Source organism: Syngnathoides biaculeatus, chromosome 14 (assembly GCF_019802595.1).
Source record: "Syngnathoides biaculeatus isolate LvHL_M chromosome 14, ASM1980259v1, whole genome shotgun sequence".
In the NCBI taxonomy this organism is placed as follows: Eukaryota; Metazoa; Chordata; class Actinopteri; order Syngnathiformes; family Syngnathidae; genus Syngnathoides; species Syngnathoides biaculeatus.
In genome coordinates, this window is record NC_084653.1 from 6,224,661 (window position 1) to 6,250,277 (window position 25,617).

At 40.0% G+C, this 25,617-nt stretch overlaps 1 protein-coding gene across 3 annotated transcripts in view; it reads right to left on the reverse strand.

The window, feature by feature from the left end:
• Positions 1-927: 927 nt before the first annotated feature.
• LOC133511714 (diacylglycerol kinase beta) overlaps positions 928-25,617 on the reverse strand; it is a 152,174-nt gene continuing 127,484 nt past the window's right edge. The window contains exons 24-26 of one of the 3 annotated variants that reach the window (XM_061840553.1): positions 22,173-22,293; positions 14,590-14,650; positions 928-6,754 (exon numbers count right to left, since the gene is read on the reverse strand). In XM_061840553.1, coding sequence (XP_061696537.1) covers positions 6,662-6,754; positions 14,590-14,650; positions 22,173-22,293 — 275 coding nt within the window. In that variant the 3' untranslated portion in view covers positions 928-6,661. Of the gene's footprint in view, positions 6,755-7,794; positions 8,191-14,589; positions 14,651-22,172; positions 22,294-25,617 lie in introns of those variants that run through there. The other 2 variants (XM_061840555.1, XM_061840554.1) reach the window with 2 other exon arrangements.

The following is a 25,617-nucleotide window of genomic DNA, read 5'->3' on the forward strand; positions in this document are numbered from 1 at the left end:
GCTGCCCACCCAGCAAGCTTTGATATTGATTTTATTGAGTGGGGAGGGTGTGCCCTTGACCCTCAACCAACAGATCCGAGGGGAAAACAGGGCTTTTTTTTTTTTAACTCACATAATCTGATTAGCGATCAAGTTGTGGTATGTTCAGATAGAAGTGTTTTTGCTGAATGAGTTCAATGAATGAAAGTTCATTAACGAGTTAATGTTTTGGGTGAACTGAATTTGGTTTCGTTTCTGTCTGATGTATATAAAGGGTACTTCTTTGGCCCATTCACCATCCTCGTAGTTTATTTTTATTGTAATCCTGTTTACCAAAGGGAAGAGTATTTAGTTAGTAGCTACTCAAGTTAGGGTATTATTACTTCAGAATACTATAGCTCAAGTAAAAGCAAAATGTAGACCTACAAATAATTACTTGAATAAATATTCAGTGAAGAAGCTGAATATGTGGTAAGTAACCTATAATTTCTATGTTATTTATTGTTCATGAACATCAAATAGAAAAAAATGATAAATATCCATCCATTTTCTTAGCCGCTTATCCTCACAAGAAACGCAGGGAGTGAGTGCTGGAGGCTATCCCAGCTGTCAACACGCAGGAGGTGGGGTACACCCAGAACTGGTTGCCAGCCAATCCCGGGACAGCATCAAATTCAATATAAGTGAAAATGTTTCCAACCCCCCATCAACATTTTTCAGTTTGAACACAAAAATACAGTATTTATAGCGTGTTCAATAGAACATAGGTTGAAAATAATTTGCAAATCATTGTATTCTGTCTTTATTGACGTTTTACACAACGCCCCAACTTCACTGGAACTGGGATTTGTATAGCAAATGTTGGACTGCGAAAGGAGTCTTCAGCCACATATATTAGCAAAGCAGACATGTGTTTCATTATTTCAAAAACAATACGAATTCCATCCACTTACATCTTTGCCTTCAGTGCTATTGCTGTTTTCCCCCCTGTTACTTTAGAAAAGGCACAACCTTTTCTACAGGGTGGAACAGAGAGCTCCATGAGGTCCGTTTGGATTGAATCAACTGGAATTTACAGTCACTTACTGCTTTCATGTCCAAGAAAATTATATTTTGCAAATGTGGACTAAAAAAGTTCCAAGTAGATTTGCCGTGGCCGTTTTTTTTAAAGGTAGAAACAAATGACAGCACATGACATGGTTGTAGTTCATCCATTCATTTTATATGCTGATTATCCTCCCTCAGTCTGAGTGAAATATGTCCTATGTGCTAAATGAAATATCAAATTTTGACCTGTTTTATGTAAATGATTCACTTTGAAAGCTTTGCTCCTGTGAGGAACTGCAGCATGGAGACTGCGTGGTCATGTGACAGCCTAGCTCCGTTTGATTGGTCAAGTGGCCTCAAACGTCACTAGCATTGATGGGGATTGGTGAAACATGATATAATAGTCAAATAACAAGTATAGTTCATCTCTGTCAAATCAAAATCCATCCATCCATCCATCAAAAATTCGCAGGTAAAAGTCAAAGTATGTTTCATTAAAACTATCCAGAAAAGAACAAAATATCCAACAAGTTACTTAAGTTAAGTAAATAACATATAGCTGATAACTGCGGCTAACTCAATGCGTCACACTTAATGTTTAAAATAATAAAGAAATCAAGCCAGGACAACATTTTTTAGTATCTCCTCTAATTTTGTTCACTCTATTGTTGTTACAGCAGGCATGTGGTTTGATGACGGCACGACACGTAGTGTATATACATTCAATGTGGTTATTAGTGGTTTATGACATTGTTTGAACAGTAAATGTGGCGCGATAGTAAATATGCAATCATCCCCTCCTACACTCTCACACACACATGCACGCACGCACTCACACGCTCACATACAAAGTTTAAGTTATGTACAGTTTCAATGTTTTTGTATCAGGTTTGAAGTGAACTCAGTGCAAGTTTAAAGGGAAAACAGGTGTAAAGGTCATAAAGCCTCAAACCTTAGCACAATTTCATTCATTTCACACTGGGCATCTTGCAAACAACATTGGACTGAGACAGTTATCCCCAAAAGTCAAATTCTGAACAAACGCATCCCTGTCAAGTCAGCATTACAAGCGACCTGCTGAAAAGCATGAACAGCATCTCACCATTTTTTTGGGGGGTATTTTGTACACTGTGTATCTGTGCAGAGGTGTAAATGCCAGTGGATTCAGATTTTTGTATAAGCACAAAGTTGGCTATTTGCCAATTTGGACAAGGTGAAAATTCCGTCGCAACGAGGGTTTATCACTTGACATGCACCCATGTGACAATTTGGTCGCAGAAAGTCGGTCTAAACCTAGACCTGCTGTGACCACATCAAGTCCGGAACAGTATGTAGAGTAGACCCCTGGTCTAACATTACTTTAGTAAATGTGATCAGGGTATGGGCAGGTAAATTGTGAGCAGACGTGTGGTGGATGTCAGACGCAATTCAATCATAAATGCGAACAGCCAGCATCAACCTCTCACATTCATTGTAGAAATTGATTCATCAAACACATTATTATTCTTACAAATGCCGATTAAGTTTGGACATTGTGTAAAATGTAAATGTAAATTAATACTACATTCCAAATCCTTTTCAATGAGTAAATTAATACAAATACTACAAGTACTACTAATACAAAACAAGATCATGTTCAATCTGCTAAACTTTTTGGGGGCAAATATGCTCTCGTTTTGAATTTGATGTCTGCAATGTTCCATGAAAGCTGGGACTGGTGCAAAAAAAAAAAAAAAAAAGACTAGTAAATGCTCAAAAAGTATCTGTTGAGAACTTTCCACTGCTGAACAGGTTAGTTATAAACAGGTGAGTGTCATGGGGATCACCCAAAGGCTTAATTGTTCACTTCAAAATTTCATTATCTGCATTCCCTAATACCATCAAACTATTCAATGTGTAGCAAGGTTGAAATCAACATAGAATACCTGTCACCTTAGAACCCTTAGGTGGCACTGCATTAAAAACTGGTGTAATTGTACAAAGAATAGTGTTTGTTGCTACATGTACAAATCCAAGTTGCTCTTCCATGCAAAGCGAAAGGCATTTACTATATCAACACCAGGTCATCTCAGATGGACTGTCAAGGAGTGGAAATGATTGATGTGGTCTGATAAGTCCATGTTTCAAATTGTAGAACTTTAATTTAGAACTCATGGCTGCGTCCTCAGGGTCAAAGAGGAAAAGGACCATCTGGATTGTTCTCAGCGCAAAGTTCAAAAGCCAGCATCTGTGATGATATGAGATTGTTTTCGTGCCCATGGTGTGGCTAACTTACACATCTGTGAAGGTACCATTGGGAAGATATACTGCCATCTATGAAACATCAGCAAGACAATGTGTGGCCCATTATGAAGCTCAAAATATGACAATGGAGACCATACCTGGACTGTTGAGCAACTGAAGTTGTACATGAAGAAAGAATGCAAATAAATTTCACCGACAAAGGTTCAACAATTTGTGTCCTCAGTTCCCAAACTCTTATTAAGTGTTGTTATAAGGACAGGGAATGTAACAGTGATAAACATGCCCCTGTCCTAGCTTTTTTTGGAACACGTTGCAGGTATCACATTCAAAATGAGTAAATATTTGAAAAAAAGAAGAAAAAAGAGCCTATCAATTACAAAAAATATAGTTTTTGTACTGTACTATTCAGTTGGATATAGGTTGAAAAGGATTGACAAGTCAGTTGTGTATCAACGTACTCTGTGCACTTTGACATCCTCGACTTGAGCAAAACAGTTGCCTCATCGTGTCTGTGACCACAGGTGTCAAAATCGTTTTTTCATTGGAGTTACTCTTTCCCTCAAAGGGCCGTTATGACTGAGAAACCATAATAATTTTTAATCGTCTCATCATATGCCACATGAAATTTATGAAGTTGTTTTGGAATCAGAAATCAAGGGTAATGGGGTTTTTAACTATTGTTAATGGTGGGTAATACAGTTCATAAGGGCCCGCAGCTCAGTGGTTAGAGCACTGCTTTGGTAAACCAGGGCTTGTGGGTTCATATCCCACTGGGGCCTTCACTCCCTGAGAAGGGTTGCGACAGGAAGGGCATCCGGTGTAAAAATTGTGCCAAACATATATATAGAACGCTGGGACAAGCTGAAAGAAACACACAATGTTGGGTAATACAAAAATCTTCATTATATCTTCATGTTATAATTAATGATACATAACAATTTGAAATTTTGGTCCAAATTTTCACAAGAATGATGGAAGTTGACATATGATTTGCCTTCGCGGGCTACATAAACTCATGTGGCGGGATGGATTTTGCCCCAGGGCCTTGAGTTTGACACCTGGGTCATAGATTTTCTGTGTTTCTAGTCTGGCACATAAAAAGTGAATGAGAGGAGCTGCTTTGATTGGACAGGATTGTAATCAGCTGTGATCCCACCCGCAACATGGAGACGTCCATCTTTTAGCGTGCTGGTTTATGAAATTTCCAACATTGGTTCTAACCCACATGTGCACATTTAAGCCACGCCTCCCACCTGATTTATGCCAGTAATCAAAATAGAACTAAAATGTGTCTATTTATTAGGGATTTCACTAACTCTGTCTCCAACGCATTTTGCCTTAGCGATGTGAAATTTGATATGCATGCTTATCATGATTCAATCCACAAAAAATCTTTAAAAACCCATGCCTGAATTGACACAGGAAGTCTCCCATTTGGTTTGAAGCAGGCATTGTAGGGATCATTTTCACAGTGTTATTGAAAAATTGAGTTGTCCTTGAGATCTTATCTGATTGCTACCAAATCTTAACAACATACTAAGACACTCACAGGAATTGAGCGGCTACAGTGGCGACTTTACCCAAATTTGTGTACAATCGGAACATGCCATAGCCTAACACGAACTTATGCGAACGTAATAGTAATGTCAAAATTGCATGAAATATTTGAATGAAAAACATTTGTTGGTAATAAATATAAAACAATCAAATGAAAAGAAGTCATGATGGCAATAACTGAGTGTCTTCTCGTGCTGCTTTATGTCGTATTTGTATGCCGCTGTGCAAGCTAGTTAATTGTACGCCGTCCGAACGTTCTTATGTCGTACGTCAGTATGATTAACAAACGGAGGGACCCACACAGCAAGTCACGTCACTTTCAAAGCAGTAAGTCTATTTTTCACCAAACTGTATTTTGTCTCTTGTTGTCAAAGTTAATGTACAGCAGTTTGTTTTTTATACGTTTTACAGTACAGTGGTTAACATCATGTGTAGGACGATTGAGAATAAAAAAAAATAGATGCTTGAACTTCTTATCCATGAATGTTACTTTACAATTGTTGTATGCCTATTTTTCTGGGGGAATGGTCTGACAAAGAAAGGAGTTTGAAATAAAAGGATTTATTTTGTGTTTTGCTATATAGTTTTTCACTGGAATTTCTTGAAGTAAGCGGACTCACTTTCAGATTCCAGCATCCTTTTATATCTGATATTTGCAATTCACTTTCATTACATGATTTATTAATTCTGTCTTTGTTTTATGTATGTGTCTTATTTGCACAATAGTACCAGCGCCCTGAATATTAAGACGACATAGACACGGTGACAGATTTGATTTACGATAATTCTTAAGATGGGACCATGGTGTAAAATTCCAAACAGCTGACCAGTATTTCTGTGTGTATTTAACTTCCACAAGGCATAACCTTTTCAGTCAAGAAAATCAGTCTAACATTTTAAAACTAAAACGATTTCCAGTGGCTGACTAGAAGATGGATCCAAATTCAACTTAGGGGTAAACCTCTTGGCCAGTGGTGATTATGAACAACATTGACATGAAGTGATGAGCTAACAATGACAAGGATATATTAAAACACCATTGTATGCACAGTACATGTGATCTAATCCTACATTACTGATATATACAAATACTGTGAGCACAACTACTGCGTTGTTCTTCAATTTGACTTATCTTTGACTTATTCTCTGAATTTTTGACAGTTGGGACATATGCAGTGCGAAGCCGCCATTCCATGTGATAACCAGGCTTCATGTTTCGTGGGAGGCGAATTGACTCTTCCCAAAATAGTGGGATCCATTTAGAAAGGCAGTGGGAGGGGGTTGGAATCACAGTTTTAGCTTTGGTACATAAAAACCTGCAGGGGTCGGGCTCTTAGTCCCTGAGGGGATGTACAGAAATTGGACCACTTAAATATCACCTTTCACATTTTAAGTCCGTGCCACCGAAGTCAGTTTGCAGTAAAGGGATGCACAAATCCCGCCATTTGCTTCCATTCCAGACGACCCACTGCCATCCAGCCCTCAACAAAAGGGATCAATAATGGATGAAGCTGATTCACTTCCAGAATAGAGTGTTCATACAAGATGCTTAATTATTTCTGATGGCTTTTCATGCCACTTGTTCTGAGCTGGCCTAGTAAGGCAACTTCCTGTTGTCGTTCTTGCATCACTTCCTTCGCAGTTGTTTTCACGCTCGGGAGGTGTTTGCCAAGTGTTGGCTGTTGACTGGAGGCATCACTGGGAGAGTTCCAAACCTGGTTGAGCTGCCTGTACAATACACTATATATTGTATAGTTGGTGTTGGTTTATTTATTTATTTTTAAATCATTACTGTATTGTGAGACCGCTGGGAATGCATATAGACGTGCGTGTTCTAGTCCCGGCTGCGCTTCTTGAAAATAAAGAAGGGTGTCTTCTGAGGTGGACCCAGCAACATGGGAACCTGGTTCTTGTGGGTGATCCTGATCTGAAAAAAGGAGAAAATATGATGAAGACCATGTATATATATGTATATACCATGTTTATTTAAAGTTGTCCTATACGACCTTTCACATTGTAACAGATCTGTACTTTTTTTATTTGGGATGTTCGATACTACTACAAGTATTCAGTCTCGAGTACTCACTGAAACAGAGTACTGATACCACAAGTACTTTTGATCTAATGAAATTAGAGTGAACACAATGACTCATAATTGTAAATAAGGACCATTCTTTAATGACACATGTAATGATTTGACAATGTGTCTAACTGCCATAGTGTAGCACCAACTAATGGTGAGGAGGACTTACTCAATGTGACTTTTCTTTGCCTTTAAGGTCTACCGACACGTAAAGCATGATTTTTAGTATGTTTTTAATTTAAAAAAAGGGCAGTCGGAATGGACCCATCCGTTTTTTCACCACACGTCATTATGTTGTCGTATATGGAGTTTTGCATCTCCTGCCATGAAAATCGTCTCGAGGCATTTGTGTTGGAGAGGAAGCAGGAAGTGAGTTTTTATTTTTTTAAAGTGTCGCGGTTGAGTGTTTACATTGGTTTACACCTATATTACCGGAGAAAAATTACTTGGTTTTTTTCATCGTGTTAGCCAAAATGCCGGCTTGTCGTATTGCTGGAATTTGCTTGAACACTCGGAGGATGGATTCACTCTTCACACAGGGAGGTGTGTATAGAGTTATTAAAAAAATAGTTGTGGGGGACTAATTTGTCTCACAGTTTATAGTATATGTTACGTGTGAATTTAGAATAAATCCCCTTGGTCAAACTGGCAACATATAAGAAAGCACTTTTATTGTGACAATTTAATCACAGACACAATACAATACAACACAAAACAATAAAATAGAAGTACAAAGACAGTTTAGTAGCGTGTAACATGAGCTAACTAGCTAACTAGACGTATACTCATCAAACTCAAACAACTTTTCCGAAAGCAGCAATAATAAAAAGCTTCGTCCGCGTCCAATGATGTAATCCTCTCTGAACGTAACAAAAGATCCGCATCATATCAGTAGTGTCCGTTTACTAGTTCGTTAGCAGCAGGATGAATAAAAACCTCTGTTGGCGTCTGACAACGTAATCCTTCCCTCAGAATGTAACAAAAGATCTGCGTCCTATTGGTAGTGTCTGTTTACTTGTTTGTTAGCAGCAGGATGAATAAAAAGCTCCAACGGCGTCAGACGACGTAATTCTCTCAGAACATAACAAAAGAGCCGCGTCATATCGCCAGTCGCCGGAGTTAGCTGCCGTTTCACCTGACGTGGAGGTGGGTTGGGCCGGTAGGCTGTCTGGCCGGTGTTGTCACACTGCTGGCGGGGAGGAGAAAGGAGCTCTTCCTCCCCACCGGCCACCAGTGTCTGGGCACTCCTGACGTACTTACTTCGCCCGGCATGGTTCCTCCTGAGTACGTTACATATACAAGACTTGTAAAAGAGTTAGAAAATTGAACAATTATATACCTGTCATTTTGAATATTTCATCAGGTTCCTTGTCTCTCTGTCGGGGACTCTGATAGAAGTGATCCGCATATCATCTAAATATGGCTTGAACCGTAATATGTCCCCGGTCACTTCACTTGATTGTGAGATGTTCTCTTCTTCGAAAAGAGTTTCAGTGTCAGAAGGGGCATTGGAAAAATCTGAAAATCTTTGTCTTTCATCTCCCATAGCAGGTGGCATAGCATCTTCTCAATGACGACTGTCCCAGTGTGACATCTGTAAATGACGTTTCAGCCAATATGGCTGCCACTGGGATGTCAAGTAAGACTTTGCGCATGAATGACGACATATGTAGTTTTCATAACAATATCTATTTTAAAATGTATATAGGTATGTCGGTAGACCTTTAAGTATTGGTATCTATCATCAGCAGCTTTCACAAATACCTGATACAATGAAATAAGGCTACTTTTTATCCAAGTAAAAGTTACAAAAGGAGTATTTTGACAATAAAAAAAACAAACCTGCACTTATCATTCCTTCTTGGTTCCAGTACAGTACATAGAATGTTTGGTTCCTTCTACAGTACTTGATTGTACTGAATTAATGGTTTTAGTGGGCCTATGGCCTCTTTCTAATTCAAAAAATCAGGAATCAAATTGGCATATCAGAGCCACAACAACAGGTCAGGCATTTATCACACAGAACATAGTAAAGGTGGTATTTAGCCCCAATTGCGTGGAGTTTCACAGAACAAAATGGAATCATGTAATCTGATATTTAGATGACCTCAACACGAGTGTCTGGTGTGTTGTATAAAATAATTGTTCACACCCATGTTCTGGCTTTTAGCTACAGGCAACACAACACTTCTGTTGAGCTTTTGATGCAACTTCCGCTTCAGGGAGATTGCTGAGTTGCTTTTGTCCCTTGTCCCTTGGAACAACTACTGTTCTTTCTGTGATTGTTTTTAGCTAGATGGGTATTATAGTACATTTTTGGTTTTTGACGTCGCAGTTTTGTCACTGTTGTCTTGTTCAACAGATCCTGGAACTCGTTGAACATCCATCAATCATTGCCGTTCTTTTTGGAGATTCCCATCTAATCAAAATCTAATCAGATTCAGGATCATGTCCAGAATTGAGGAGAAATGCTGTTATCGGTGAAACATAACAGCCTTCCGAAGATTTCCAGGATGTCTAAGACAGACTGTGATGAACGCAAACAGTACTCTTATTATTAATGTTGTGAAGCAGTGACAGAAATGGCTTTCTGGCAGTCACTGGTAAAAAAATAAAACAAAAATCTCTTTTAGCATTCACATAATACAACAAAACACTGTGGCTCTTCCGCCCTCGTGAAGACCCCGCTGTGGTAAAATGAAAAATGTTCGACTGAGTGAGGGAGTACACAAAATAGCTGATGTCTTTCTTTTTTCTTTTAATACAAACAGCAGTGTTGGCCTGCCTGCACTATTGCACACCATGACAGCGTTGGATGTGAAAGTCTGGGGGTGTGCAGAGAAATGTGCCAACAAATGCAAGAGAAAGCAAATGAGTCAAGGCAAAAGTATACAAAAAGTGGAACAAGAGCTCAAGGATGCAAAATCGTCCAGAATGTTTTATGCCATTGATGTCCAATCCAGACTAACATGGTTGATGCAGGTTAAATCTTCATCACTGAAGAGTCAAGGCCATCGAGTTGGTGGCTTATATCCTAGAGTCTTTCCATACAGTGTCATAAATTACTGTACAGGACAGCAGGGCATCCATTTCAACACCAAAAAGTGTACAGGCATGTCACGAATTATGTAAAGTCACCAAGGGTAAAAATATGGAATCAATGAGGGCAACACGCCCATTACAATCCACGTACCATTTCACGAAAAATTATGTACTTTGTTTAGGGACTTTGTATCCATTCAAGTTACATCAACATTCTTGTATGTCCAGTGGATAAAAAAATCTACACAACAGTGTTCAAATGGCAGGTTTCTGTCATTAAAAAAAAAACAAGAGCAATAAAAATATAGAAAAAAAAAAATCAACATTGATGTGTCCTAGGCGGCACAGTGATGCAACTGGTTAGAGCATTGGCCTCACAGTTCTGAGGAGTGGGCTTCAAATTCCGGCCCCAACCTGTGTGGAGTTTGCATGTTCTACTCATGCCAATGTAGTTAATATAATCTGAATGGAATTGGTTAACTTTGGATAACTCTGAGCAGTTATATGCACACTTCTAAAAGGCTGTGCACAGTTGTGCAGCAACATTTCATTTCATTATTGTGTCACTTATTGTTACAAGGGCTCTAAAACCTTTTTTTTTAATCATGCAAGTTACAGGTTAGTTTTATGATGATAATTTTCTTTTAAATGATATAGCTCTCATTTTTTATTTTTATGGGTGTATTTTTTTCTATCCTGTCTAGTTAAGAGTTTGAACTTTTTTCAAGAATAAAAAGAATCAGGTACTTGTTCTCAAGATGTGAAGAATACAAAAGCAGACCCACCACGACACCATCCCTAAAGTGAAGTCAGTAATAGCCTTATAATCAACACCAATATATCCCATAGAGGTAATAATTGGACAGGTGGAATTGGCTCCAACTTCTCCAGACACCCACAATCCTTATGAGGATAAGCGGCTTGGAATATGGATGGATGGATGCATAGTAACAGTATTATTAACATAGTATATAGTAATAGAATAGTAACATAGTAACAGAATTATAGAGGAATAAAGTTGATGAGCCATACAATGAAGTTATGCGAAAGAGTAGTGGAGGCTAGACTCAGGACAGAGTAAGTATCTGCGAGCAACAGTATGGTTTCATGCCTAGAAAGAGTACCACAGATGCACTGTTTGCCTTGAGGATGCTAGTGGAAAAGTACAGAGAAGGTCAGAAGGAGCTACATTGTGTCTTTGTAGACCTAGGAAAAGCCCAGGAAACAGTACCAAGAAAGGAACTTGTGGTACTGCATGCGGAAGTCTGGTGTGGCAGAGAAGTATGTTAAAATAGTACAGGACATGTATGATGGCAGCAGAACAATGGTGAGGTGTGCCTTAGGTGTGACAGAAGAATTTAAGGTGGAGGTGGGACTGCACCAGGGACCATGATGTTCGCAGATGATATTGTGATATGCAGTGAAAGCAGGGAGCATGCAGAGGAAGAATTAGAAAGATGGAGACATGCACTGGAAAGGAGAGGAATGAAGATTAACCAGAGTAAAACAGAATATATGTGCGTGAATGAGAAAGGTGGAGGGGGAAGAGTGAGGCTACAGGGAGAAGAGATAGCGAGGGTGGAGGACTTCAAATATTTAGGGTCAACAATCCAGAGCAACGGTGAGTGTGGTAAGGAAGTGAAGAAACGGGTCCAAGCAGGTTGGAACAGCTGGCGAAAGGTGTCTGGTGTGTTATGTGACAGAAGAGTCTCTGCTAGGACGAAGGGCAAAGTTTACAAAACAGTGGTGAGGCCGGCAATGATGTACGGATTAGAGACGGTGGCACTGAAGAAACAACAGGAAGCAGAACTGGAGGTAGCAGAAATGAAGATGTTGAGGTTCTCGCTCGGAGTGAGCAGGTTGGATAGAATTAGAAATGAGCTGATTAGAGGGACAGCCAAAGTTGGATGCTTTGGAGATAAGATTCGAGAGAGCAGACTTCGATAGTTTGGACATGTTCAGAGGTGAGAGAGTGAGTATATTGGTGGAAGGGTGCTGAGGATGGAGCTGCCAGGCAAAAGAGCGAGAGGAAGACCAAAAAGAAGGTTTATGGAGGTGGTGAGGGAAGACATGAGGGCAGTTGTGGTTAGAGAGGAAGATGCAGAAGATAGGGTAAGATGGAAAAAGATGACACGCTGTGGCGACCCCTAACGGGACAAGCCGAAAGGAAAAGAAGACGAAGGATGCATAGTAACCGTATATACTTTTTTACAGATTAAAGCACAGGTTTGTTGCCAAATAAAGTATAAACATACAAAAGCAGAAACCTTTTAGTGTAGGAATTTCCTACTAAGCAGAACAGTTCAGCACAGATTTATTTAGCCATTTACATTGTCACGATCCTAACAAAACACTTTTTCACACTAAGTGATTCCCTTTCATTGGGGTACTAAATTACTATGATATACTTTTTCTGAGTAAACATTGCCAGAAATGGTGTCATAATCTTGACTCATGCTACTGATTGTCATAATTTTTGGATTACATGTTACCTTTTCCCAAGGACAAATTGGAGCCGTATTCGTTTGTGTGGAAGCAGCTTGGCCAAGCCTAGCTTAGACTAGCTCTTTAACATCAAGTCATGAATGTAATCAAATATTTGCAGAGGAGGCAAACATGAAATGCTAGTACTTACATGACCTACAAAACCTACGTATCGTAAAGAAGAAGGACCGTGAGTACTTATTAGGAATTTGTTTTTGCCTAGTAGTTATCTGACCTTTTATCTGACCCATTTTCATGTTTTTGGACCTCGGCTTTTATCACATGTTTTTGTGCCTTTGCCTTTGTTTGTACTTGACCAGCAGCGAGCGGCAGCAGCCGCCGCCTATCGACCATGCCTTGGCGGTGCTCGACCAGCAGCAACAGCCTCCACCTCTCGACCACCCCTCGGTGGTTCTCGACCAGCAGCAGCCGCTGCCTCTCGCTCCATCCTCGGCGGTGCTTTATCTGCAGCTGCCACCTGCTACTGTTTGGTTCCTGCTTTGCCATTGGGACCCTCCTTGCAGACTTCCTTCAGAGTGGCCCCATAGGGACCCTGGTGCTTGACCTCCTAGCCAACTTCCTGAACTACACAGTCAAGCTCCTCACTTTGAGTGACCTGAATGACCACCATACAGACTGTACTCGGCTCATTTACGGAAAACACCATGAAACCATCCATCCGTTTTGTCATTCCCTCCCCAGAGACTCCATTGCTCCTTGCAATCCCCTGGCTCCAGAAACACAAATCAGACATCAATTGGACTCATCCTCTCTCACCTCTCGCTAGTGTTCAGTAAAAATCTTGCCATCCCCATGACTGTGTCACTGACTTCCAGCTGCCTGTTAAACTTCAATCTGCTTCAATCCTCGTTTGCGCAACAGCAAGCCTGATGCCTTCTTTTGTATTGTTTTCATACAGAAACAGAACCCATACTATCTTCCTATTGCTGCTTTAGGGCTGCCACTTAGAAGATTAAACAAATGGTTAAGAAAGCTCGGAGCAGTCAACCCAATCCTAAGACCCCTTGACCATCTCTTTGTGCCCGACTCTCCCCGCTCAGAATTACATGAATAAGCCCATAACTCCAAACTAACTAACCCGTCATCCCAGAAACACCCGAACCATTAACATCATTATACGTCACTTCTCGTGGCTTAACCTAGTCAAAGACATCCATGAGTTGGTCCTAGCCTCCTCTGTCTGTGCTGAGGTAAAGCATCACATTAGCCCCAGTTGGTCTGCCGCACCCTTTACCCATTGTGAGATGCCCTTGGTACCACATTTCCCTGGAGTTTATCACTGGCATACCCCCTCTGAAGGTAACACTGTCACCCTCTCCATCATAGATCGTTTCTCCAAGTCTGCCCATTATGTACCCCTTCGCAAGTCGCCCTTTGCTTTGGTAAATGCTAACCTCTTAGTCATCCATGTAATTAGATGCCATGGTATTCCAACAGACATTGTTTCAGACCAAGGTCCTCAGTTCACCTCCCAGGTCTGGAAGGAGTTCTGCAAGGCAGTGGGCACAACAGGCAGTCTGTCTTCTGGCTACCACCCTCAATCCAATGGCAAGATGGAGCAATGTTCAATGTTATCCCATGAAAAGATGCAGTATATGTAGTCATACAAAAAAATGTGTACCATTCCTCTCATTTGTGATCATATTGTATGACTCTAAAAATGTTAACAGTACAAAAGCAGGGTTCCAGCCCATTTAAAAGTCATATACAATACTTTAGAAGTCCTATTCCTTCTTTTGAGGTCCAATGTTCTCTGTACCTCTTATGGGGCCATTATTGCCACCTACATAACTTGTATGTTCAGAACAATACCTTTTCCTAACTAAATTTGACTTGGTGAAAATGTTGCTCAAGATTTTAATACCTTTACGAGAGTTTAAACATTACAACCAATTTGTTTCCCACAGCTCCCACCATGCACTTTTTTTGTGAAGACAATGTTGCTGTAGTTCTTGTTCAGCACAACCAAGCATAGTTAGCCGTGTACTTTTTCTTTGAAAGGGTATATTTTCCAGCCCTATTTTTGTTTCTGTTTGGCACAACCCAACACAAATTAGCCATTGAGATCCTGATACAATCTTGCTACACAGTTGCAGGTACCCCAAATGCAAATCAAAAGCCCTGGCTCTCACCGTGCATGGAGGTTGCATCCAAGGCTCACCATCAATCTGCATGGGCAGTCTACGGGATGTCCTGTAAAGACCACAAAAATTGATGATGGTGGTTCAAGAGGAGAGCACAATGCAAACGGTCAGATTATGCATGGACACACATGCTGATACGGCTAAATCTTGTTCAAACTGCACAAACATTGAAAACTTTTTCCCATGACACTGTATTGATGCATGACAGTGTATTAATTCACAGATACATGCCACATACGTTGAATTTGAAAGGTCTCATACTATCAAAAATATTATTTTTTAGAGTAACATAAATTGGAATGCGGCAATCATATGGTTTAAATTTCACATCAATGCTGTTTGTGGATTAAATGCAAAATGGTGGGCATCGTTGTGGTATAAGTTCCAAAAATGGAATTAAGCGGTCTCGCATCGCTGCATACGTATCATAATTCACATTTTGTGCCTCATGAGTGTACAAGGTCCGTTCACAATGTGTAAATGGGAGTGAATAAAGTACACAACAGTAAAATTTTATTACTAGGAAAATTATTTGTTGGAATGCTACAGTTGAAAAAAAAAACACCTTATGATCACATTGTCATAAAAGGGATTTTTTTTTTGTTATACAAGAATAGATCAGATCAAACATTTTGTTAGTATTTTTGTTAAGTCAGCCAGAATTGCAATAAAGGCAGTTATTAATGTCCTTTTACCTTGGTTTGTCTCATAATGTGCAGTGTTTTTGTTTGCAAACTAAGGAAACAAACAAAAAAGTTTTTGTTCTAATTCATTAAAATAAAAGACCAAGTTTTTTTCCTCATGATTTTCGATTGTAGCGGGATAGTGGCAGCTGGCTGCTAATGTGGCCTGAATGGATGGCAGAAGGGTAAATGAAAAGCCAGCCTTTACTTGCTCCAGTCGTGGTTGCTACTCAACTTAACAGAAGGATAACATGGCCTTTTGATTTTTCAGCAAGCAAGTGGTATTGCCAAGAACCAATCAGAGCAAAACAGTTTTCCCCATTTAAATTAAGAATAACAGTGATCCAATCCGAGCAAATCTCATTTACAGAAGTATTACTGAGAAAACTGTCCGTCTCAATTGTCGGGCTTTAAAGACCAACTAGAATAGCTTGGAAAAGGACATCCTGGATATTTCCAACCCAAATGATAATGAAAACCTGATAAAAGGACAAAGATTACGAAAAATATACAGTATATTTAAAAAAAACGATGGCATGGTACCCATAAGATTTTCATGCATTGGCCACTTTAATTGGCTGGTGACTACTCCATGGTGTACCTAGCCAATCGACAGCTCAAATAGGCTCCAGCTCACCCGCTAACTAAATGTTGAGGAGTGCTATCGAAAAAGCACAGATGGATGCAAGGGCCTTCATTCACAGTTTTGAATTATTGCTATGGTGGATGTGCCGTGAATGAAAAAAAAAGAAGGAAGAACACTGGGGGCATTCAGATATCACAAAAATAAGTTAAAAAAAGACTACAATGAGCGGCACGGTTGGAGCAACTGGTTAGAGCATTGGCCTCACAATTCTGAAGTCTGGGGTTCAAATCCAGCCCCGGCCTCTGTGGAGTTTGCATGTTCTCCTTCTGCCTATGTGGGTTTTTCTACGGGCACTTCGGTTTCCTCCCATATCCCAAAACATGCATTGATTGGAGACTCTTGGGACTGGTGTTTGTCTCTATGTGCCTCGCGATTGGGAGCAACCAATTCCGGGTGCACCACGTCTCCTGCCCGATGATCGCTGGGAAAAGCTCCAGCACTCCCAGGACCCTTGTGAGGACAAGCCAGTCAGAAAATGGATGGATTGAAAAACTACAATGGGTTCAAACTAGAAGTGACAGATTTGCATTTCAGAGTTACATTCAACAAAACAAATCACTTGAGGTTACATTGAGGAAAAGTTCCCACAAAGGACAAAAGTTGCACTTGTATTTCACACTCAATACTGTTGACTCTTATTTAGTTTTTGATTCGAAACAAGACATTTTCACACTGCTCTTGTTCTGTGTGAAAGGACAGCAATGACAATTGGGATGTGGTCATCCCATATTTGGAAGTGTCGACACAACACCCTACAAGAAACTTTCCTTTCTGACTGGACTGCGTCCCAGCAATATGTATTTCTCATTGTTGAAAAAGAAAGCCCGAACTTTAATTGAAAAAAAAGGGTATGGATAATGTGTCATACTAATGTCAGTGCAGCATTTTGGAGTTTAAATTCAACTGAGAGCTTTCTTGTTCCAGGAAGACCGCTTCGGGGTGTATTTCAGCCTGAGCAGGGAGCTTTGAAAGGGAGTTTGAAAGCCTCCCGCAGAGACGTCTCGGTATATTATTTTTCTATTGGCCCAAAGTTAGCAATAGTGGGATTGCAATTATTATGGCTTCCTCCTTTTCCCCCTTGCCGTTTACGGTACAAGTCCGCCAAAATAGCACTCAAAAATAACTCTGCCAGCCCTGCTCCCATTGGAAGAGCTTTTTGATGTAACCGCAAGAATAGAAAATATTTCTCTTCAATTATGTGACATGGGGCATCAGACGCCCTCTGCTTTGACAAGACCCTCTGCATCACATCATAACATGCTGACACCCCCTCAGCACACAGAGAATGAATGGGAAAGTTGAGGGTGTCAGATGGTTTATTCAACTGCTGTGTGAAAAGGCCTTGACTTGTTTAACTCAAGGAAGCAAAAAAGAAAAAAAAAACGTAGTCATGGTAACTTCAATGTTAAATATTTAAATAACAGTTTTGAGTGTGTGCACACTTCCATAGTAAAGATGCTTCAAGGCTATTACACAATGGTTGTACTCAAAAGAAAGAGGCCTTGACATTGAATCACACAATTAAGAAGGATTTCTTCTTCTTCTCTAAAGTAATGCAGTGTAATCCAGTTCAGGGCATTTTTGGAGGTTTATTAAAATTAAAATTACTTATTTGTTAAATTATTTTGTATTTTGAGTCAAATATAACATTTTGTGTTCAATATGCCTCCCTTATTTCTGAAATATGTTGTGGAAGGACTCTACATTTTTATTCTCTATTCCCATCGCACACATCGTAGGAAATATCCATCCATTTTCTTTGACACTTATCCTCACGAGGGCCACGGGGAGTGCTGGAGCCTATCCCAGCTGTCAACGGGCAGGAGGCGGGGTACACCTTGAACTGGTTGCCTACCAATTGCAGGGCACTCACAATCATACTTAGGGGCAATTTAGAGTGTCCAATAGATGTCTCATGTTTTGGGATGTGGGAGGGAACCAGAGTGCCCGGAGAAAACCCACGCAGGCACGGGGAGAACATGCAAACTCCACACAGGAGGGGCCGGGACCGAATCCGACTCCTCAGAACTGTGAGGGCAATGCTTTACCAGCTGATCCACCGTGACGTTCGGTCGGAAATATGTTATTAAAAAATAGTCCACTTACTATCCTGACAGTAAGTTTTCCTAAACGTCATGTAAGTCAGTACTAGCTGTTTTGCAGCAAATAATCAATTGCTTACTTCAGACTGGCGAGTTTCCAAAAGCTCTTACAGTTACTGTTGTTAAGCCTCTTCTAAAAAATAGCACTAGATGATTCCATGTTAGCAAGCTATAGACCCACCTCGAATATCCCTTTCATAGCCAAGATTTTTGAGAAACTTATTTTTAATCAATTCAGCAATTTCTTGAATTTAAATGTACTGTTTGACAGTACAGAATCTGCTCTTACCAAGTCTACTTGAGATAAAAGCATAGATGAGCTTTTCCTGATCTTGTGTGGTGAGCATGCATAAAGGCCATGGCGGTGGAGTATTAGCATTGTAACCACAGTATCTACTCATTATAGGTCTCGGAGCTCTCCACAGGTGGTCCTTTTCTCTTGGATAACTCTTCTAATCTATCTTTGCATTCCTCTGTCAGAAATCTTGCAAGGAGCACCTGATCGAGGTGAATTTATGGTGGTATGATTGGCTTTCCACTTACACAATATGGCCCAACCTTGATCACTGGAACGTTCAGAAGCTTAGCCATCATCTACTTTGCGACAATTAGTTTGTGATCGTCTTGAAACAGCTCTCTGTTCGATCATCTTGAACTAGCCCTCTCTTCTTAACCATCATAAGATGTGCCTTGAGTCACAGCTTGGCAATGAGAACTTTTTGTAGGTATTCAATTAAGACTGAAGCAGCCGGTATTCTTTCTCGCTGACAATTTCATTTGTGATAGATTTTGGATGTTGTATTGCCTTTCCATGCCTTTTTGCCCTGCGTTTCTTTGTGTTCAATACATTTTCTTCTGTGCCATTTCACATTTCTACACACAACTTTATTTTTTATCTTATTTGCTCTACTTTGTTTGTATGATTGGACTACCTGGGTTGTTTCAAATGTCTGGTGAAATTTTCGTGTCACTCGTACTTTTGGAAGTATTCTTTGTGAGAACAACTGTGACACGTTAAATACCGTAATTTATCGAAAAGAATGCGCAATTTTTTTTCAAAAATATTTTCAAAAAGTCAATACAGTGCATTATATTTAGGTATGGATGAAAAATAAAAAATACAATCACATTGTATAGCAGCATACAGGTACATAGAGTGGTAAAAAAAGGTATACATATACATTTCAATATATTCGATGTCTTATGTTACACATTTATATAAATTATTGTAATTTGCGGCACCAACCTGAACTGTGACCTCCTGGGGGGGGGGGGGGGGGCTTTGCATTTTACGATCGATACCGTAACATATTTGCCGCTACTGCACAAAACATCAGAAACAACTGCCCGTGAGTTTCTTTTAACTTAAAACTAAGACAAAAAAGGTCGACTACAACAGTTAGTTGAGCAGCCGCTTTTAAAAGAAATGTGTCATCACTCCGGCCGATGACTCCGCCAACAGCGAAGTAGCGCGGCAGTCCAAAACAACGACAGCTCAATGGTTTCAGGTCGCTATCAAAACATTTAAATGCTTGCTTTTTTAAAAGTGCCCATTATGCTCATTTCTACGTAATTTGAGCTCTCGTTTTGATAGCGACTGGACGCTGTGATGAGGTGCTACAAATTGTAGCTGCACGGGGGCAAGAGACTGCAGTGTTAGCACGGTGGACCTTCCCCTCAAAGTGCTGACAATAATGAGGAATAAAAGGAATGAAGATTCTTAGGATTCAAAAAATGTTTCCTCACAAACGCCATGGATGGCACAGAGGATGACATGCTGTGGGAGCAAGATTGGATGTTCATGATGCAATACAGGAGACACTGGATCTGGACCAATTCATCAAAGATGAGTTTGATAGTGTTGCACCAAAGGTAGGTACGATGGATATTTTTCAGATTGGAGATGCTTCTTTTGAAGTCTTGGCCAAGGATGTGTCATGCAATGGATAAACTGTACTATGCACAAACGTTTTATGCACAAATATTTAATGCAAAAAATGTTTAAGTAAAACTGTTTAAAATTGTTTATTTAAGACTGTAATATGTATTATCAACTGTATTAATAAAATGTTATGCCATCATTGAGCATTTATTTTAGTTGGTTGAGGAATTCTGTTCTGACAATTGCAGGGACCAGGACAAGCATGTCCTGTGGCCTGTCCCGAGATATATATTACTGCTGCATCAGTACCTGCAAAAAAGATTATTATTAATGATTGTTGTATAAGCATTTTTTTTGAAAACCAATACAAGTACAAACCTAGCAATATAGAAATACAGATAATTCCTCAAATTTTGAGCATATGAGTTGCAGCAAATTGGTGGTGCGAATTGTACATTGGTTAGAAAAATTTTCCTGATTTTTTTGGTTTAACTTTGAGGGTGTGCATTATACTTCAGAATGCGTTATACTCGGTAAATTAAGGTATTTATTTCAGTCGTTGTATGTTATAGGAAATTGTTTCTTCTTCTTTTCCTTTTGGCTTGTTCCATGAGGGTTCTTCTGGAGTATGGGGTGACAAACTGGGTGATACAGGCTGTTCAGTCCCTTTATGACCAGTGTCAGAATTTGGTCCGATTTCCCAAGCAGTATATCACACTCATTGAGACTAGACAGACTCGCTGCACACAAAACATAAGATAACACTTAGCACACAGGGGTGGACTCGAACAAGGCTTCCCTTTGTCACAAAATTTGTTCATAACTTTTATGGACAGAATTGCTTAGCACAATGGAGGCATGAAGGGAGTCCAATTTGGTGGCTTCCGATTGGCATCTTTGCTTTTTGTAGATGATGTGGTTCTGTTGGCTTCATAAAGTTGTGAGCGCCAGCTCTCACTGGAGTGGATTGTAGCCCAGTGTGAAGTGGCTCCAGTGAAAATCAGCAAACAATCAAAGCATGGTCCGTAGTCATGGGGGAGTGTGGAGTGCCCTCTCTGGGTTGGAGATGAGATCGTGGCTCAAATGGAGGATTTCAAGTATCTTGGAGTCTTATTCTCGAGTGAGGGAAGAATGGAACAAGAAATCGATAGATGGATTGGTGCAGTGTCAACAGTGATGTGGACTTTATATTAGTCTTTCGTAGTGATAAAGGAGCTAAGCCGAAACGTAAAACTCTCTATTACCAGTCGAGCTATGTTCCTACACTCACCTATGATTATGAGCAAGATCCCGGCCAGATGGAAGTGGCCGAAATGAATTTCCTTCGCAGGGTGTCCGAGCTATCTCTTAGAGATAGGGTGAGAAGCTCAGTCATCTGGGACAAGAGGCAGTGCACCTCCCTCCTGAGAGCAGCATGATGAGTTACTTGGTATGACTGGCTTGTATCTCCAGCTTTCATGATGACCCGATACCATGAAATAAGACCAGTATCGACCTGATACTGATCTCTGGTATCATCCTATCCCTCATTAATGTTCCTTTTTTCCCCCTCGTTCAATCCCTGTCATTTGCAGTTTCCAGTTTGTTTTGTCTCATCACTGGTTATGAGGAAAGATCTCCTCTGACTTTAAGCAATAGGCAGTCTACCCAGGATAATAGAGAGAAAACCCACGCAAGCACAGAGCAGTCAGGCAAACTCCCTATAGCTTTGAAGGTCATAAGCCACATTCAAAGTCACAACCTCTCACCTGGGAGACAGAGGTGATAACCACTGCAACACTGTGCTGACACTAAGAGACTAGTGAAAGTTTTTTCAAACATAAAAAGCCACTGAAGAGTTTTCGTTCTTGTTTTTTTTTTTTTTTACACTTTCGAGAATAGAGATATTCTTCCAACGTGGTGGCTGTCGAGACAGCCCTGTGGAGCCAGCTGAAAGAAAATGTCTTCAGTTGTTCATTCGATAAAACTCTCTCTCTCTCTCTCTCGCTCTCTCTCACACACGTGCACACACACACACACATAAAAATATACACACATGCATGCACATACACATATCTATAATTCAACAAGTGTAGATGTGCCATTGTTTGGAAACTCTCCAATGTGCACGTAAATAATCTGAGGGAATGCATTTTTGATCAGGATCATTCCGGCTGGAGGTTAAAATGTGGGAGCAGTGGAGGGTACTGGACGAGTTAAGTGCGATGGGAGAGAAGTGGGTCAAACAAAGAGATAAGAAAACAAGAAATAGTAGAGACCTGATGGTGACATTTGCACACTGAGCCAGGCGGCGCCCAGCTCTCTTCAGTCCTGTGTAGATCTGACCCATCTCGATGGCCCCCTCCAGGCCCACCACCTCCAGCAGCTGGTCGCTAAAATCTGCACACAACACATAAGCTAAAACTTAGCACATTTGTTTTACACAGAGGTAGAACCTTGTTGATTTTGAACAATGTACAGCACAATATTCTTAGGGCATTGAATCGATCGCATCTGGAATGTACTGTTTGTCAGGTTGGAAGTGGTTTAGTTCCTTGACAATGAAATGACCTGGATTGATGAGTATATTCTCAGGGATCTACAGTCCATCTTTTTAAAGATAGTTGATGGATCAGAATTATTCAAAAGTGCTTCCCCACAAATGTTCTCTCTTCTTTCAAACTTTGTGGGCTTTGTTGCTATGTCAAAAGAACAGTTGAGCTTACAAGCCAAATGTGGGATGTTTGAGGTAGCTGAGATCAAAGATTAAAATGAAGTTCTTTGAAAAAGTTTTATTTTTTAAATGATTTTGTTCTAACCTTGGGTATTTTTTTCCATTTCATAGCAAGACTCCTATTCCTTTTGATTGATAGCCAACTCATAATATTTGACATGACTTTTGACTTCAAAGAATGATTTAGTGAAATGTTTTTTTTTTTTAGTCATTTTCTTCAAAGTTTGCAAAACCCCTTTTCATTTTGATTTATGTCCATCCGCTGATCTGGGAGAGTTGACATCAGAATGCTTAAAAAAGAAGAAAAAAGGCTCCTTGTGAACTGTTGTGGGTTCAAACCAATTTTCTTCACAACATTATTTTTTTTGTGAGTTCATAGCAATCCTCCTTTCTTTCGAGGAGTATCCTACGTCTAAAATTTGACATAGTTGACCTCAAAGAACATTTGCATCTTAAGTCAATGTTTTGGTGGTTAAGTGATTTTCTTCAAACTCATGCAGATGAGTTCAACAACCACCCTCTTGATTTTGATTGTTTTCCAACCTGTGATTTTGAGCTGGAGGATACATAATGGATCCCTGTCAGCAGGATGCTTTTGAAAAACCCATTTTCTTCAGAAATTCAAAACAAACAAATAGTTTTGCTTTCGAACCCGGTTGATTTTTAAAATATGACATAATTGGAACAACGTGAGACAAGACAATACACTCTGGTATTCTCCATGTTGCTTCATGCTATTCTACTCTTAACATCCCTCATTTTCTTTTGGAATAAGTGTCGACGAACAAGCAAAAACATGATTTATTAAAGATGCTCACTAAATTGAAGTCTCCTGTAGAGTGTATTTTTCCTGGAAAATGTTGGTTGAATTCCAAATTATGATCGTTGCACTTTAAATAAACTGCATTGCTAGATTTGTAGTAATCATAATTCATTCATTCTTCATAGACAAAATATCAGTAGCGCGTGCCCTTCATTAGGGTAACTGGGGCCCATCTAAGGTGATTTAAGGTGAGAGGCGGATTAGACCATTGACTGGTCACTAGCCAATCACAGTAACAACCAGTCCGTCCCACTTTCATACCTATGGACAATTTAGAGTCTTCAATGACTCGAACGTGTATGTTTTGGTAATTAGTGAAGAAGCAAGAGTACCCGGAGAAATCTCATGCAAGCATGAGTAGAAAATCCAAACCACATTTGAACCCTGAATGTATGAACTGTGAGGTTGGTGTGTTAATCTTGAGAGCCTGCCCTACTCACTGTTCATGTATTCTAATACAACTCTAACATACTTACATCCCAAAACACAAATACGGTGTTTTTACAAATGACTTGTGACATGAATTTCATTTGCACTGCCGGTGTGATAATTTCTGAGCTGCGACAGCACATTCAAGTCTCACTGACAAAATTCTGACTGAGTTCACATTTTCACATTAACTCAGCACACTGGCAAAAAAGCCTTCTGTGCTTGCTGGGGGACCCTCCGTAGAGAATGAAAGCCATTTATTTAGTGGTCCCATCATGGCCTGAGGGTCTGTGCCCAGACACGTCCAGACTGGCAGCCTGTTGTGACTGCAGCGCACACAATGTCAATAATTCCCCAATGTGGTTTGAGCTCGCTCACCCCGTCGCTCCCTTGGTGTGTCTAAATGCAAACAGGATACTGTTATGTGTCTTGTTCAGCAGTGGACCCTAAATATTTATCTTTTTTGTAGTAAATGTTTAAAAAAAATCCATAAAAGCTGCAGTCCCACTTTGTATTGTAAATTATTTAGTGGAAGGAGTGCCAGTCAAATAATAAATATATTGTCAAACTAGTGAGCTAGTTCAACTCTGATTATGATCATTTAAAAGGTGGAATTTTTGTGGATCTTACTTGTGTATTTTTGCTTACATCAAACGTACAGCTAATAACCAGATAATGAGTAACTTTTTTTTACTACACACTGGAAGCTGAGTTGGCACTACAGGCCGGAAAAAAATGATAGATCAAGCTCAATTTTCATTTTTGTCTGACTCATCGTTGAGTAAAAGAACAAAAATGCAGGCCGAAGCACAAAACTGACCTTTTCAGTTTACATGCATGTTGGCAAAACACAGGGAAATCATGCAAAACAAAGACTGAGTCTAATGTAGAATTTATATTGTTAACCCATGGCCCTACAATGGAGAAAAAAGACGTTTTGGAGCAACGGTGCATAAACTGAAAAAAATGAAACTGCATAACATAAAAAAGTTAAAAGAATTCACTGAGTTCATCCTGAAAGTTTAAACCGATTTTTTTTTTGCGTGTTCGAATATTGAAACAAACATTTCCAGTATTAATCAAAATGTGAGCTCTTGCTATCTTAGCTTAGTTTAGATGAAACACACAGCAGCGAGGTTCAGTGCTCATACACTTTCACACACTCATAAAAGCTCCACACAAGCAGGAATCTTGTACCTTTGTTATTTAGCAACGACTTTCTGGATAATCACAGAAATATATATGTTTAGGCTGATGTTCCTCCCATCCCCAGGAGTATACCGACAACTTGGCCAGCACTCTCTGGACAATAATGTGTCAGGTTCAAGGGCTCAAAATTACTTTATGTCCAATCAACGACAAATATATGTTTAATTCGGCATTTTTAAAGGTGACATATTTTGACTATTTTGACTTCCGTAGTGACTCTCGATCACAGACTTCGTGTAAAAGTGTCAATTTCAGTTCAAGATAACATTGGTGTTGTCATGTGAGTGTCCAGAAAAGGCCGCTCTGACAGCGACTTCCGTTCTACCCGGTTTTTGTGTTGGACTTCTCCATATTTGGCTAAGCCCATCCTCTTTCCACTGATTGGTTGCCTCCATGTCGAAGATCCACTTGTGAGAGCACACGTTTGGTATGTTGACAGTGCTGGCTTGGGAGTAGAGGGGGGTTGGTGGGGGCGGGCAGAAATCGTCACTAGTGGAGTTGACAAACTCTAAATATTCGAATGACCTGA